Below are 14,040 nucleotides of genomic sequence, written 5' to 3'. Positions count from 1 at the left end.
GAAGGAAGGACAGGAGGGAGGGAGGGAAGAAGGAGGAAGTGTTATTATAATTAGCCAGTTGTCTTTGAGGACATTGAGAGAATATTCACACATTTGCCAATAATTTGCAAAAAGGATGAACAGTTTTCTTTTGAAACTAGAAAGTTTAATGATAGTTGGTTAATCTGGAAGGCTTCATGATAGTTAATAGTTATCTATTTTTAACCAGAAAGTTGGCCAAAGGCTGTGCACATAAAATAGTTCTTCAATCTCAGAATAGGAAGAAATAATAGACCATTTAGCAGCCTGATGCTAACCAGGTTATAGATAAATATTCAAATATTTAGGTCACTTTGGGAGAAATAAAGATCCTGACAATGACCAGAGGAGACCTTGGCAAGCAAATTAATGAGTCTCACACTCATGACCAGAAATCCAGCCAGGCTGATTCCAGCTGCCACCCATCCTTGAGACCTATGGTCAGATCCAGGTGTGATCGCTTAAATTATTGATCAGCAAATATTCACTCCAAACACCCCACCCATTTCTCCATGTGAGCAGTATACTTCTTGCCCCATTGACGCTGGACTTGGCCATGGGACTGGCTGTGGTCAATGGGATGTTGGTGGATATGATCCAAACAAAGGTTTAAAATGTGCTTGTGCAGTTGGCTCCCCATCTTGCATTTCTGTCATTACCATGAAAAAACCTCCACCAAGCACCTACTATCACTTCTACCTGAACAGACACAAGTGGTGCAGATTGAGCCCAGCCTATATCCTGGAACCAAGCCTTCTGACACAAGCTAAACTCAAAAAAATCCACAGACATGTGAGAAAAAAAAAAAAAACAACTGTGCGAATGCCACTGAGTTGTGTGATAGCCACTGAGTTGTGTGAATGCCACTGAATTGTGTGATAGCTCATTACACAACACTATTATGGGTCTCACTGACCAGTGCACCAGGTTTTAAGATTATCCTGTGGATCACAATTATTTGGTAGGAGACTCTTGCCCTAGCGAATAAATGACTGAGGTTTTGAGAGACAAAGGAAGCCTTCAGGAGGAAGACAAGGAAGTAGGAGAAACTTTTCTCTGCATGTTCAGTATCAAGTTCACAACATCAACTTGGTGTGGTGGCTCACGCCTGTAATCCCAGCACATTGGGAGGCTGAGGCGGTTGGATCACCTGAGGTCAGGAGGTCAAGATCAGCCTGGTAACATGGCGAAACCCAGTCTCTACTAAAAATACAGAATAGCTGGATGTGGTGGCATGCGACTGCAGTCCCAGCTACTCAGGAGGCTGAGTCACGAGAATCGCTTGAATCCAGGAGGCGGAGGTTGCAGTGAGCCGAGATCGCGCCACTGCACTCCAGCCTAGGTGAAAGAGCAAGACTCCACCAAAAAACAAAAAATAAAAAAGTTCATAACATGGAGGCATTGTTGTTGATCTGTGTTTGTACATTTCATCTTAAGTTGCGCAGGCATCTTTGATCAGTTTCTTCTTCTCTGCCTGGCACAATCTATTGTGCAGACCTTTGTTATAGTGTTTATTATACTGTCTTGCCAGTGGTACTCCAGTGCTGGGCTAGGACTTGGAGGCCCAGAGGTAAATAAGAAATTATGCTACCCACTGAGGGCCCTGGGCTTGTAAGGGAGAGAGAGATGTGCACAAGTCACTGTTATTCAGCTACAATATGATGCAGAATGCTCAAGTGCAGTTCAGCTAGAAAGCCTGGTTTAAACACACGTCAATATACATGATGGTCCATGTTGTGCTGCTATAAATACCTGAGGCTGGGTAATTTACAAAGAAAAGGTTTATTTGGCCCACAGTTCTGCAGGCTGTACAAGCATGGCGCCAGCATCTGCTTGGCTTCTGGTGAGGCTTCAAGAAGCTTTTACTCATGGTGGAAGATGGAGGGGGAGCAGGCATGTCACACGGCAAGAGAGAGAGTGAGAAAGAGAGGGGAGGAGGTGCCAGGCTCTTTTAAATAACCAGCTCCAGTGTGAACTAATGCAGTGAGAATTCACTCATTACCAAGGGGAAGGCACCAAGTCATTCACAAGGGATCCACCTCCTGGACTCAAACACTTCCCACTGGGCCCCACCTCCAGCATTGAAGGTCACATTTCAAAATGAGATGTAGAGAGGACACACATTCAAACTATATCAGTCACAGGCCAGGCATGGTGGCTTCCTCCTGTAAGCCTCCTGTGAGGCTGAGGTGGGCAGGCCCATCTGAGGTCAGAAGTTCGAGACCAGCCTGACCAAATTGGTGAAACCCTGTCTCTACTAAAAATACAAAAATTAGTCGGGCATGGTGGTAGGTGCCTGTAATCCCAGCTACTCGGAAGGCTGAGGTAGGAGAATCGCTTGAACCTGGGAGGTGGAGGTTGCAGTGAGCTGAGATCATGCCACTGCACTCCAGCCTGGGCAACAAGAGACAAGAGTGAGACTCCATCTCAAAAAAAAAAAAAAGAAAGAAAACTATATCAGTCATCATGTGATAGAATATCCTACACCTGTTTCAAGATAAGGACAAGTTCTATGTACTGACATGAAAAGCAAACCACGATTTTATATATCAAATATGTGTATGTACATACATGTGTGTGTATGTATATATTTTTTTCAAGAACCGATAAACCAAACCATTCATATTAAATACCCAAGGGTGGGTTTATAAGAGACTTTCATCTGTAATTTACGCACTTGGGGTTATCAAAACTTCTTTTTCTTTTTTTTTTGAGACAGAGTCTTGCTCTGTTGCCCAGGCTGGAGTGCAGTGGCATGATCTCGGCTCATTGTAACCTCCACCTCCCGGTTCAAGCCATTCTCCTGCCTCAGCCTCCCAAGTAGCTGGGATTACAGGCGCATGCCACCATGCCCAGTTATTTTTGTATATTTAGTAGAGACGGGGTTTCACCATGTTGGCCAGGCTGGTCTCAAATTCTGGACCTCAGGTGATTTGCCTGCCTTGTACTCCCAAAGTGCTGGGATTACAGGCATGAGCTACCGCACCTGGCCGGGGTTGTTAAAATTTCTATAACAAGTGTGTATAATCGTGACACTGTGATATAATAAAAACCATGTATTTGGTCTCTTGTTTCCCGGCAAACAGCTACTAAAACGCTTGAAACCTCTGGAGTGATGAGAGTGTCTTACGTGTGCTAATGAACTGGCTGTTGGTTGGGGTTTCCTAGGTAGCTTCAGGATAGGGGTTCACTTGACCAGGTGCAGTGGCTCATGCCTGTAATCCCAACACTTTGGGAGGCCGACGTGGGAGGGTCGCTTGAGTCCAGGAGTTTGAGACCAGCCTGGGCAACGTGACAAAACCCCGTCTCTACTAATAATACAAAAAAAAAAAAAAAATTAGCTGGGCATGGTGGCGCATGCCTGTAATCCCAGCTACTCGGGAGGCTGAGGCAGGAGAATCACTTGAACCCAGGAGGCGGAGATTGCAGTGAGCCGAGATCATGCCACTGCACTCCAGCCTGGGCAACAGAGTGAAACTGTGTCAAGAAAAGAAGAGAAGAGACGAGACGAGACAAGACGGGAAGGGAGGACGAGGGAAGGGGAGGGGAGGGGAGGGGAGGGGAGGGGAGGGGAGGACGAGGGAATGGAAGGGGAGGGGAGGGGAGGGGAGGGGAGGGGAGGGGAGGGAAGGGAAGGGAAGGGAAGGGAAGGGAAGGGAAGGGAAGGGAAGGGAAGGGGAGGGGAAAGAGAGAAAGGGCAGAAGGGCGAAAGGGAGGAAGAGAGAAAGGAAGAAAGAAAGAAAAAATGACCATTTGGACACCAAGCGTGGGGCGTGGTAGTGTGCACCTGTAGTCCCAGCTACTCGGGAGGCTGAGGCAGAGGATTGCTGGAGCCCAAGAGTTCAAGGCTGCAGTGAGCTATGATCGCACCACTGCACTACAGATTGGGCAACAAAGCAAGACCCCATCTCAAAATATAAAATACAGATCATTCGGGATACCAAGCAAATCAGGGGGCAAGAATGAAAGGAGGCAACCACTTACAAGATTGTGGCAGGAATCCAGATAAAAAATGGTTGTGGCTTAGGCTAGCGTAAAACAAAAAAGACATTTCCCATGTAAAACACAAAACTAGAATAGTCAGGCAAACGAAGAAAAATGTGTGATGCTACGGTAAGAAACTGATGATGGACAAATATTTTGCCAGGAGGGAGAGGGTAGGTGAGCAGGGGACAAGAGGGTATTGGAGAAAATGGGAATGGGGAAGTGGCATTTGAGAAGGGCCTGGAAATCTTGAAATCATGCCTGCGGTTTGCCAGGTGGGAGGAGCTGGAGGCAGGAAGGGAAGCACTCACCGGACCTCAGCTGATAAAGGGAATACAGATATCCCCCAGGCTCAGAAGCCCTAAGCTTTTCAGCAGGAGAACCAGACATTTAACAGCCAGACTGTTCAGGTTCAAATCCCAGTTCTCCCATTTTCCAGCCGTGTGGTCGCTCTGTACCTCAGTTTCCTCACCTGTAAAATGGGGATTACAGGAGCCAACGTGTGCCAAGTTCTCAGCATAGCACCTGGCACACAGTAACTACCGTATGAAAGCCAGTTAGTGCCAGTGTCGTGATTATCATATGTGGCAGACCAGAAAGATGCCAGGAGGGAGGTCCCAGAGGGAGCCGGTGCGGGAGCGGTAACATAGGGAAAGAGTATTACTTGGGTGAGAACACAGCTGAGTGTGGACATCCAACCCTGCACACTTGTTCCCAGTGTGGCTGGGAACAAGTCCCTCGTCTCTCTGCCCTCGGGTTCCTCTGTGAAATGGAGAAGCTGAGTGTGGTGGGGAGAAAATGGATGGGTATGAGGGTGCCACGTTACTGTGGGTGTCTGCTGGAAGGGCTGGGCCCGTATGTATGGGGAGAGGCCACACGGGCTGCCTTGGACCAAACCCTGCCAACCTCAAGCGAGCGCTACAGTGTTTGAGAGACAGCGAGTACATGAAAATCATTCAGCACCTCAGTGGCAAAGCCAGCCCACTCAGCCTCCTTGTAAACATTTTTATATACACAGCCAGAAGGTTCTCGGCGTGGCTGCCAAGCCCTAAAAGTAAAATCACAAGACCAGTAAAACACAAAGATACAATCTCTTTGGGGCTCTTGTAAAAGAAGCAAAATAAAGGCCTGATGCCTTCTGGAGGGGCACAGGCCACCCACCTGCCACTGTACACAGACACGCACACACACACCACTCACATGGGCACACAACCCATATGTGCTCACCCTAGAATGTACCTGTGCTTATGCACACATGGGCACACAAGGCACCTGCACTTACATGTGCACGCATGTGTACACACCTCCATGCCCACGTTCACACATGCTCACCCGGCTCATCCACAGGCATGCATGCATGCACACACATAACAGCAGCTGCTCGTGCACATGCACACTCACCCTTACCCGGGACACACGCACACATGCATGTGCACATACACAGGCCCTGCTTTCTGGAAGCCAGATTTGGAGCAAAGTTGACCCAGGAGCTCCAAGGCCTTGGGAATTATGGGATGCACATCCCAGAGGGCTGCAGACATGGAGAGGTGTGAAGCGCAGGCCTGGATTTCACCCAGCTCTGCCCCTCATGAGGTGTGAGACCTAAGTGACTTCATCTCATCTCTCTAAGCCTTGGTTTCCTCATCTGTCAGGTGGGAGTGAGAATAACAGCTACTTCCTCACGGGGTTGTGGGGAGGTTTCTCAGTTGATGCTTGCAACGTGCTTGGCATTGTATCCGGCACATAGTAACTGTTCAACAAATATCAGCCATGCAGTGGTCTTATTATCGTGTTTCCCAGTGATCTCAATTTGGAAGCTGTGGCTTGAGCCACCCAGCCAAATGTTTTGGAGATGGCCACATGTAGCAATTAAACAGAACACAGCCATGGGGACATCAAAGAAATGGAGGAGGCAGTCCTGACTGCCAAGAGGCTACTGGGGGATAGGGAGTCCTTGTTGCTTTCTGGAAACTGAGGGCCCAGTGGGTTCCCTGTCTCTTTTCCCTCAACTTCACCAGCTGCCACTTTTTGGAGGAGCGCTCCAAAAAGATGGTGTCTGCAAAACAGAATGTCACCAGCTTCCAGGACACATGGTGCCCTTCTGCCTCAGTTTCCCCTCCCCTGACTCCCAAGCCCAGAGCCCTGTCTTAATCTCCAGGCTATCTGAAGATACATGCATACCTGTTTCACTCTTGGCAGCCTATCTCCTGAGTGGCAGAGGGTAGGCAGGTGGGGAGGCAGCCACACTCCCCCGTGTCCCTGTGGCAGGCTCTCCTCCTGTGTCCATTCTCTTGTTCTTCCATAATAACAAAATCCCTGACTTTCAGCTAGGCACAGTATTGCCCAGGATAAAGACCACATTTCCCAGCCTCCCTTCTAGCTGGGTGTGACCATGTGACTAGTTCTAGTCAAGGAGATATATGCAGGTGTTGTGGGATAACTTCTGGGAACCTTAGAGTTTGCCCTTCCTGCATCCTGCTGCCTGGAATGCAGATGCAGTAGCTGGTGCTCTGGCAGCCATCTTAGACCATGAAGAAAAAGGCAGTGGGACAACAGAGAGGGTGGCAGGGGTCAGGATCCTGAGGACTTCGTGGAACAGAGCCACCTTAGATTGCCTACTTTCAAACTTTTAAAAAGGAGATAAATTTCTCCATTGAAATTAGTTCCTTAGGGTTACTATTACTTGCAACTAAACCTAATCCTGACTGCTATCCCCCGATTCAAGCTGCGCCCTGCTCCTGATAATCCAGTCACTGCCTTGCACAGCTCTGAACATCTCTGTGGGCTCAGAGCCTCTGCTGTCAAGCTCTGACCACCAGTGAGCCCTCTCTGGGTGGTAGCATCCAATCAGACTGGCCCTCCCCAAACCTGTGAGATGACAAAAGCCAGGCACCTGGCTTCCCTCCCCCAAGGTTAAATCCTACAGCTGGAGGCAAACCCCAACACCAGTCTTGCCTGAACCAAACGTCCACACCCCCATCATCCCTCCCACAGTCCCAGCATGCACTGGACAGAATGGAAGGGTGATGACCCTCAGGACTACTCTGTCAGACAGGGAGGGCAGACAGTCCCCCTCCACCAGCTTCTCCCACTCTACTGAGAGCTCAAGAAACTCAGGGCTTTGCAACAGGGTGTCTGGCTTCCAGGGCCCTGTTGCCCAGGGATGCTGAAGAAGACGCTATCACAGGGCTCTGGGGAGCCACCAAGGCAGGAAAGATGTCCCCAGAGAGGGCGGAGCTGCCACAGCTGAGCTGGGGCCACACTCACCTTTCTCCGACGCTGGGGCCAGGTCAATGAAGCTGCGACATTTTTCACCTTTGAAAAGAAGAGAAGCGTTTTCAGAATGTGAGGGGACATGTGGGCTTCCGAGGTTTGCCTGCCCCCGTCCCATGAGCCCTGGAGCAAGCCAGTGTCTCTGACCCAAGCCCACTGACATCTTTCTCCAACCCTGATTCCTAGAAGCCCAACATCCCAGGAGTGTGGATGGCGAAACTGCCAACTCTCCCACCTCCTGACCCCATCCATCCTGGCCCATTGCTTCCACCTCCGCGATAGCAACTGGGTCCCTTTCCACTGCCTCCCCCCGGAATCCACGCTCCTCCTCACTGGCCTCCCCAGGCCTCCACTCTGGCCCCTCTCCAATTCATTCTCCACACTGTAGCTGGAGGGATCATTTCAAAACACAGCTCTGATCACATCCAACACACGCGCACACACAGCTTGCTCCTGTTTGAAACTCTTCGACGACTTCCCAAAGGAGAAAGTTCAAATTCCCATATGTGGACCCAGAACAGGCCTTGACTGGCCTGTCCACCCACTGCCCTCTCTGTCCCCGTTCCTGGTACACCCCTGTGCAGCCTCCCACCGTGGCTTTGCACATGCTCTTCCCTGCCTGGAACACGCTCCCACTGTTGTAACTCTCACAGCACCTTGGATTTCTATGGGGTGCGGCCACCCTGAGTCTGCGTTTGCGTGTGTGAGTCTCAGGTGCAAGTTAGTGGCACTGAGATGATAACTCACGGAAAGAGAGTGTGTACTGACCGCCAAGAACTGGAAGGGAGGATTTAAAAGAAAGAAAAAAAAAGTGGTGTGCTAGAGTGGATGGATTTTGAATGAATTGCTTTATACTTTTTTTTAATGTTACATTGTTTCCCCAGAGGCTAGAGGGAGGGAAATTCAATGTGCAGATCATACTTTGGGAGGCCAAGGCAGGCGGATCACGAGGTCAAGAGATGGAGACCATCCTGGGCCTCCCTGATGCCAGGGACACAGTCCGGGCCACCAAGGATGCAGCACTCAGCAAATCATGACCCAACCTCTAGACCTTTCTCACAAAGACAGGGGGCGCATGCTGGACCTATGCTCACAAACACATTTTCTTTGACCCACACGGGATCATAAAAATAGGTAAATTGCTACCTACAAATTCAGATTTGCAATTTTCTCTTAAAGAATCAGAAGATCCAGCTGTGCTGAGCCCACAATCCCACACAGCAGCAATCACATGGGGCCGGGCAGCTGTGCCTCCTTTAGATAAGGCACCTGCAAGCTCTCTGGTTTGCCACAGCCCCCGCCGCCCACTACTGCTCTGCCTCCAGCCTCACCTAAACCACCGAGACGGCACCTGTGACGCTAGATTGGATAAACTCTAGGGTGAGTTTGCAACCCCTGGCTTCAGGATGTTACTGCTGATCCCAGCAAAGAGACAGATTGGAACCAATATGGGTTGAAGACTCAAAAACGATCTAGAAGCTTTCAGAATTCTCAACTCATTTGTCTGCTTGGAGCTTCCTAAGTTCTCTGATAAGGTCCTCTTGAAGCCCCTTTGGCCTCCTGAACCTCCTGCCAGCCCTATATCAATGCAAAGGCAGAGATGAAGGCAGCGGTGGGAGATGAGTCTGAGAAGGAAGGAAGGGGTCAGGTCACAAAGGGTCTTAACTGTCGAGCCAAGGAGGTGCTTCCTCTCTTATTTACATCACTCCTTCCAAAGAATCACAAGGCCACAGATGGGTGAACCCTGCTCTGTGGTTCCAGCATTCTGGCTTCCCCTGCCCCCGCCCTGTGCTCCGTACTGAGATGCAGGACTCACACCTTCCATTACAGACAAAGACGATAAGGCCCAGGGCAGCTGAGGGACCATCCTGGGCCACACAGCACATTAGAGGTGCTGAGATTATAGCCCACTGAAAGAGATGTTTGCTGACACCAAGAACTAGAAGGGAGGATTAAAATTAAAAAGTGTTGGTCAGGCACAGTGGCTCATGCCTATAATCTCAGCACTTTCGGAGACTGAGGCAGGAGAATCACTTGAGCCCAGGAGTTTGAGACCAGCCTGGCCAACACGGAGAAACCCCATCTCTGATAAAAATACAGAAATTAGCTGGGTTTGTTGGCATATGCCTGTAATCCCAGCTACTTGGGAGGCTGAGGCAGGAGAATCACTTGAATCTGGTAGGTGGAGGTTGCAGTGAGTGGAGATCGCGCCACTGCAGTCCAACCTGGGTGACAGGGTGAGACTCCATCTCAAAAAAATATAATATAATATAATATAATATAATATAATGTAATATAATTAATATAATATAAGTGTTGTGCTGCAGTGGATGGATTTTGAGTGAATTGTTTTAAACTTTCTGTAATGTTATATTGCTGGAATGGAGGAGATGTAATGGCCAAATTCAGACCAACACCCAAGGCCACATTAAAATGTTGGTGGGCCTTGCACATTTTTTGCCTATTAGGGGCCCTTCTTAAACTTCAAAACACAATAATAAGAATTCTATTTTACAACCACATGGGCATAAAGATGAATATATTAAGTATTAAGCATTTTCTTCAGCTAAAAGTTTATATTTTCTTCTGATTTTAAAATAAATCAATTTTTTTCTTTTTTTGTTTATTTGTATTTGTTTTTAGATATAAGGTCTCGCTCTGTCACCCAGGCTGGAGTGCAGTCGCTCAATCATAGCTCACTGCAGCCTTGAACTCCTGGGTTCAAGTGATCCTCCTGCCTCAGCCTCCTGAGTAGCTGAGACCACAGGCACATACCACCACACCTGGCTAGTTTTTTTATTTTTTGTAGAGATGGGATCTCACTCTGTCACCCAGGCTGGTCTCAAACTCCTGAGCTCACGCAATTCTTCCGTGTCAACCTCCCAAAGTGCTGGGATTAGAAGCATGATCCACCACGCCCGGCCCTAAAACATTTTCATGGGCCCAAGACTTTTATAGAAGTATTCTGGGCCCTCTGCTCTGTGCCTCCTGAGCCTAAGAAAGATGCCAGCCCTCCTGCAGCAGGCTCCCAGCTCTCACCACTAACTGGGCACCTCAATAATATTTAAGATTTATGTGCTAGACATTTTCCCTATTCTTTAACAATTTTATTGAGATATAATTCACATGCTATGCAATTCATACATTTAAAGTATACAATTTGGCTGGGCATAGCGGCTCACGTCTGTAATCCCAACATTTTGGGAGACCAAGGCAGGTGGATCACTTGAGATCAGGAGTTCAAGACAAGCCTGGCCAACATGGCGAAACCCCTTCTCTACTAAAAATACAAAAATTAGCTGGGCATAGTGGGACCTGCCTGTAATCCCAGCTACTCCGGAGACTGAGGCAGGAGGATCACTTGAACCCAGGAGGCAGAGGTTGCGATGAGCCGAGATTGCCCCACTGCACTTCAGCCTGGGCAACAGAGTGAGACTCAGTCTCAAAATAAATAAATACATACATACATACATACATACATACATACATACATACATAAAATAAAGTGTACAATTCAATGGTTTTTAGTATACTGTTAGCATATTCACAAGGCTGTGTGACCATCACCACAATCAATTTTAAAACATTTTCATCACCCTGAAAAGAAAGCTGTACCTATTAGCAGTCACTCATTTCCTGCAACCCTTCCAGCCCTAGGAAAGAGCTCATCTATTTTCTGTCTCTATAGATTCACCTAGTCTGGTCATTTCATGTAAATGGAATCATACAATATTGTATGATTCATATAAATGGAATCATAGAATATACTCAATATGATCAGACAAGATATGAAATACCATTTCCTATAAATGGAATTATATAATGTACAATACAATCATATAATAATATTTTGTGACTACCTTCTTTCACTTAGAATAATGTGTTTAAGGACCAACCATCTTTGTAGCCTATGTTAGTAAGGCATTTCTTTATGTCACAGAATAATATTACATGATGTGGATATACCACCTTTTATTTATCCATTCATCAGATAATAGATGCTTGAATTTGTTTCCACATTTTGGTTATTTATGAACGTTCATGTACAAGTTTTTGCATGGACAAGTTTTTGTTTCTCTTGGGTATATACCCAGGAATAGAATTGCTGGGTCATATGTAACTCTATGTTTAACATCTTGAGAAATTGCGACACTTTTTTCCAAAGCAAATGCATCATTCTATGTTCCCATCAGCAACGTATGAGGGTTCCAATTTCTCCATGTCTTCAGCAACACTTGCTATTGTTCGTCTTTTTTTATTATAAGCATCCTTGCCAGTGCCATGTGGTATCTGACTGTGGTTTTAATTTGCATTTTCTTAATGACTAATGATGTTGAGCATCTTTTCATGGGCTTATTGCCCATTTCTATATCTTCTTTGGAGAAATATCTTCTCAGACCCTTTGCCCACTTTTTAATTGTGTCATTTGTTCTTTTATTATGGGTGATTAGTTCTTTGTATATTCTGCATACAAGTCCCTTATCAGTTATCTGATTTGTAAATATTTTCTCTCATTGTTTGGCTTGTCTTTTCACTTTCTTGATGACATCCTTTGAAGCAGAAAAGTTTTTAATTTTAATGATGCCCAATTTATCTATTTTTCTTTTGTTGCTTGTGCTTTTGTTGTCATATCTTCTTTGTTATTAATTTTAAAATAGAGGCTGGGTATGGTGGCTCACACCTGTAATCCCAGCACTTTGGGAGGCCAAGACAGGCGGATCACTTGAGGTCAGGAGTTTGAGACAAGCCTGGCCAACATGGTGAAATCCCATCTCTACTAAAAATACAAAAAGTAGCCAGGCATGGTGATGCGCCCCATGCCTCCCTACTTGGGAGGCTGAGGCAGGAGAATCGCTTGAACCCAGGAGGCAGAGGTTGCAGTGAGCCAAGACCACGCCATTGCACTCCAGCCTGGGCAACAGAGTGAGACTCCATCTAAAAAAAGAAAAATAGAGATGAGGTCTCACTATGTTGCCCAGGCTAGTCTTGAACTCTTGGGCTCAAGTGATCCTCCTGCCTCAGCCTCCCAAAGTGCTGGGATTACAGGCATAAGCCACTATACCTACACTAATGTCATATCTAAGAAGGGTGTGCCTAGCCCAAGATCATGAAGATTTACTCCTATTCTTTCCCCTAAGACTTTTGTAATTTTAACCCTTCTATTTATGTCTCTTATCCATTTAGAGTTGATTTATGTGCATGGTGTATAAAAGGGTCCAGTTTTATTCTTTTGCATGTGGATATCCGGTTGTCTCAGAAGCATTTGTTGAAAAACTATTCTTTCTCCACTGAATTGTCTTGGCACGCTTGCCAAAACTTAATTGACTATAAGTAAAAGGGTTTATTTTATATTCTCAGTTCTATTCCATTAATTTATATGTCTCTCCTTATACTACACTCTCTTGATTACTGTAGCTTTGAAGTAAGTTTTGAAATTGGAAAATGTGGGTTCTTCAACTTTGGCCTTCATTTTAAAGATCATTTTGTCTATTCTGGGTCTCTTGCGTTTTCATATGAATTTTAGGATCAGTGTGTGAATTTCTTTAAAACAGCAAGTTGGAATTTTGAAAGGGATTGCACTGAATCTGTAATGGGACCGATTTGGGAAGTATTGGCATCTTAAAATATTAAAACTTCAAATCCATGAACATGGGATGTCTTTCCATTTACTTAGATCTATTCAAATTTCTTTTAACAATGTTTTGTAGTTTTCAGAATATAGGTTTCATGCTTATTTTGTTAAATTTATTCCTAAGTATTTTATAATTGTTGATGCTATTATGAGTGGAATTGTTTTCTAAATTTCATTTTGGATTGTTCATTGCCAGTGTATAGAAATATAATTAAATTTTGTATATTGATCTTGTAAACTGCGAACTTGCTGAACTCATTTATTAGTTCTAACAGTTTTAGTGGATTCTTAGAACTTGCTATATACAGAATCATATCATCTGCAAATAGAGATAGTTTTACTTCTTCATTTCCAATCTTGATCTCTTTTATTTCTTTTTCTTGCCTAATTGCTTTGGCTAAAACGTCCAATATAATATTAAATAGAAGTGGTAAGAGTGGACATCCTCATCTTGTTCCTGATCTTGGAGGGGATGCATTCATTTTTGTACCATAAAATTTGTTGTTAGATGTGGGGTTTTTTTAATATATGCCCTCTGTCAGATTGGGGAAGTTCCCTTCTATTCCTAGTTTGTTGAGCAGTTTTATCATGAAAGGATATTTACTGTCTCTTTAGTCCCACAACAAACTTCAATGAGAATCTCCACTTTCAAGACAAGCAAAGTGAGGGTCTGAACTTTCAATGACTTGCCTAAGACCACACAGCCAGTGAGAAATGGAGCAAGACTCAACCCAGGTCTGCAGACTCCACACTCCACATCCTAAAATCTTCCCAGCTCTCTGTTCCCATTGCTATGTCAGAATTTCCTACTAGAACCAGATATTCCCACCATGGACACCCGGGGGTGTCCTGAAAAAAATCCGCTGGGAATATACCTCCATAGAGACAGGCAAAATCCATGAGAGGCCAAAATAAATGGCTCTCACACTTCTATTTCTGCTACATGGACAAGGCTAAACAGAAGATGTTTAAGCAGAGATGATCAAACTTAGCCCACGCTGCCCAGGCAGGTCAAAGCTGAGGTTTAAGGAAAAGTCATAGAGATGACATGAGGAACACAGGATACTTCAATGGCCAGAAGTCTAACAGCTGAAATTCAAACACAGAAGAGATGTTTTTCCTCCAAATCCTTA

The 14,040-nt window shown here is 45.8% G+C and overlaps 1 protein-coding gene across 1 annotated transcript in view; it reads right to left on the bottom strand.

Moving 5' to 3' along the window:
* GSG1L (GSG1 like) overlaps positions 1-14,040 on the bottom strand; it is a 268,187-nt gene that overhangs the window by 163,610 nt on the left and 90,537 nt on the right. The window contains exon 2 of the mRNA XM_030799338.1: positions 7,270-7,317. Coding sequence (XP_030655198.1) covers positions 7,270-7,317 — 48 coding nt within the window. The remainder of the gene's footprint in view (positions 1-7,269; positions 7,318-14,040) is intronic.

Source organism: Nomascus leucogenys, chromosome 2 (genome assembly GCF_006542625.1).
Source record: "Nomascus leucogenys isolate Asia chromosome 2, Asia_NLE_v1, whole genome shotgun sequence".
NCBI classification, from domain to species: Eukaryota; Metazoa; Chordata; class Mammalia; order Primates; family Hylobatidae; genus Nomascus; species Nomascus leucogenys.
This window is presented reverse-complemented; position numbering and strand designations above follow the sequence as displayed.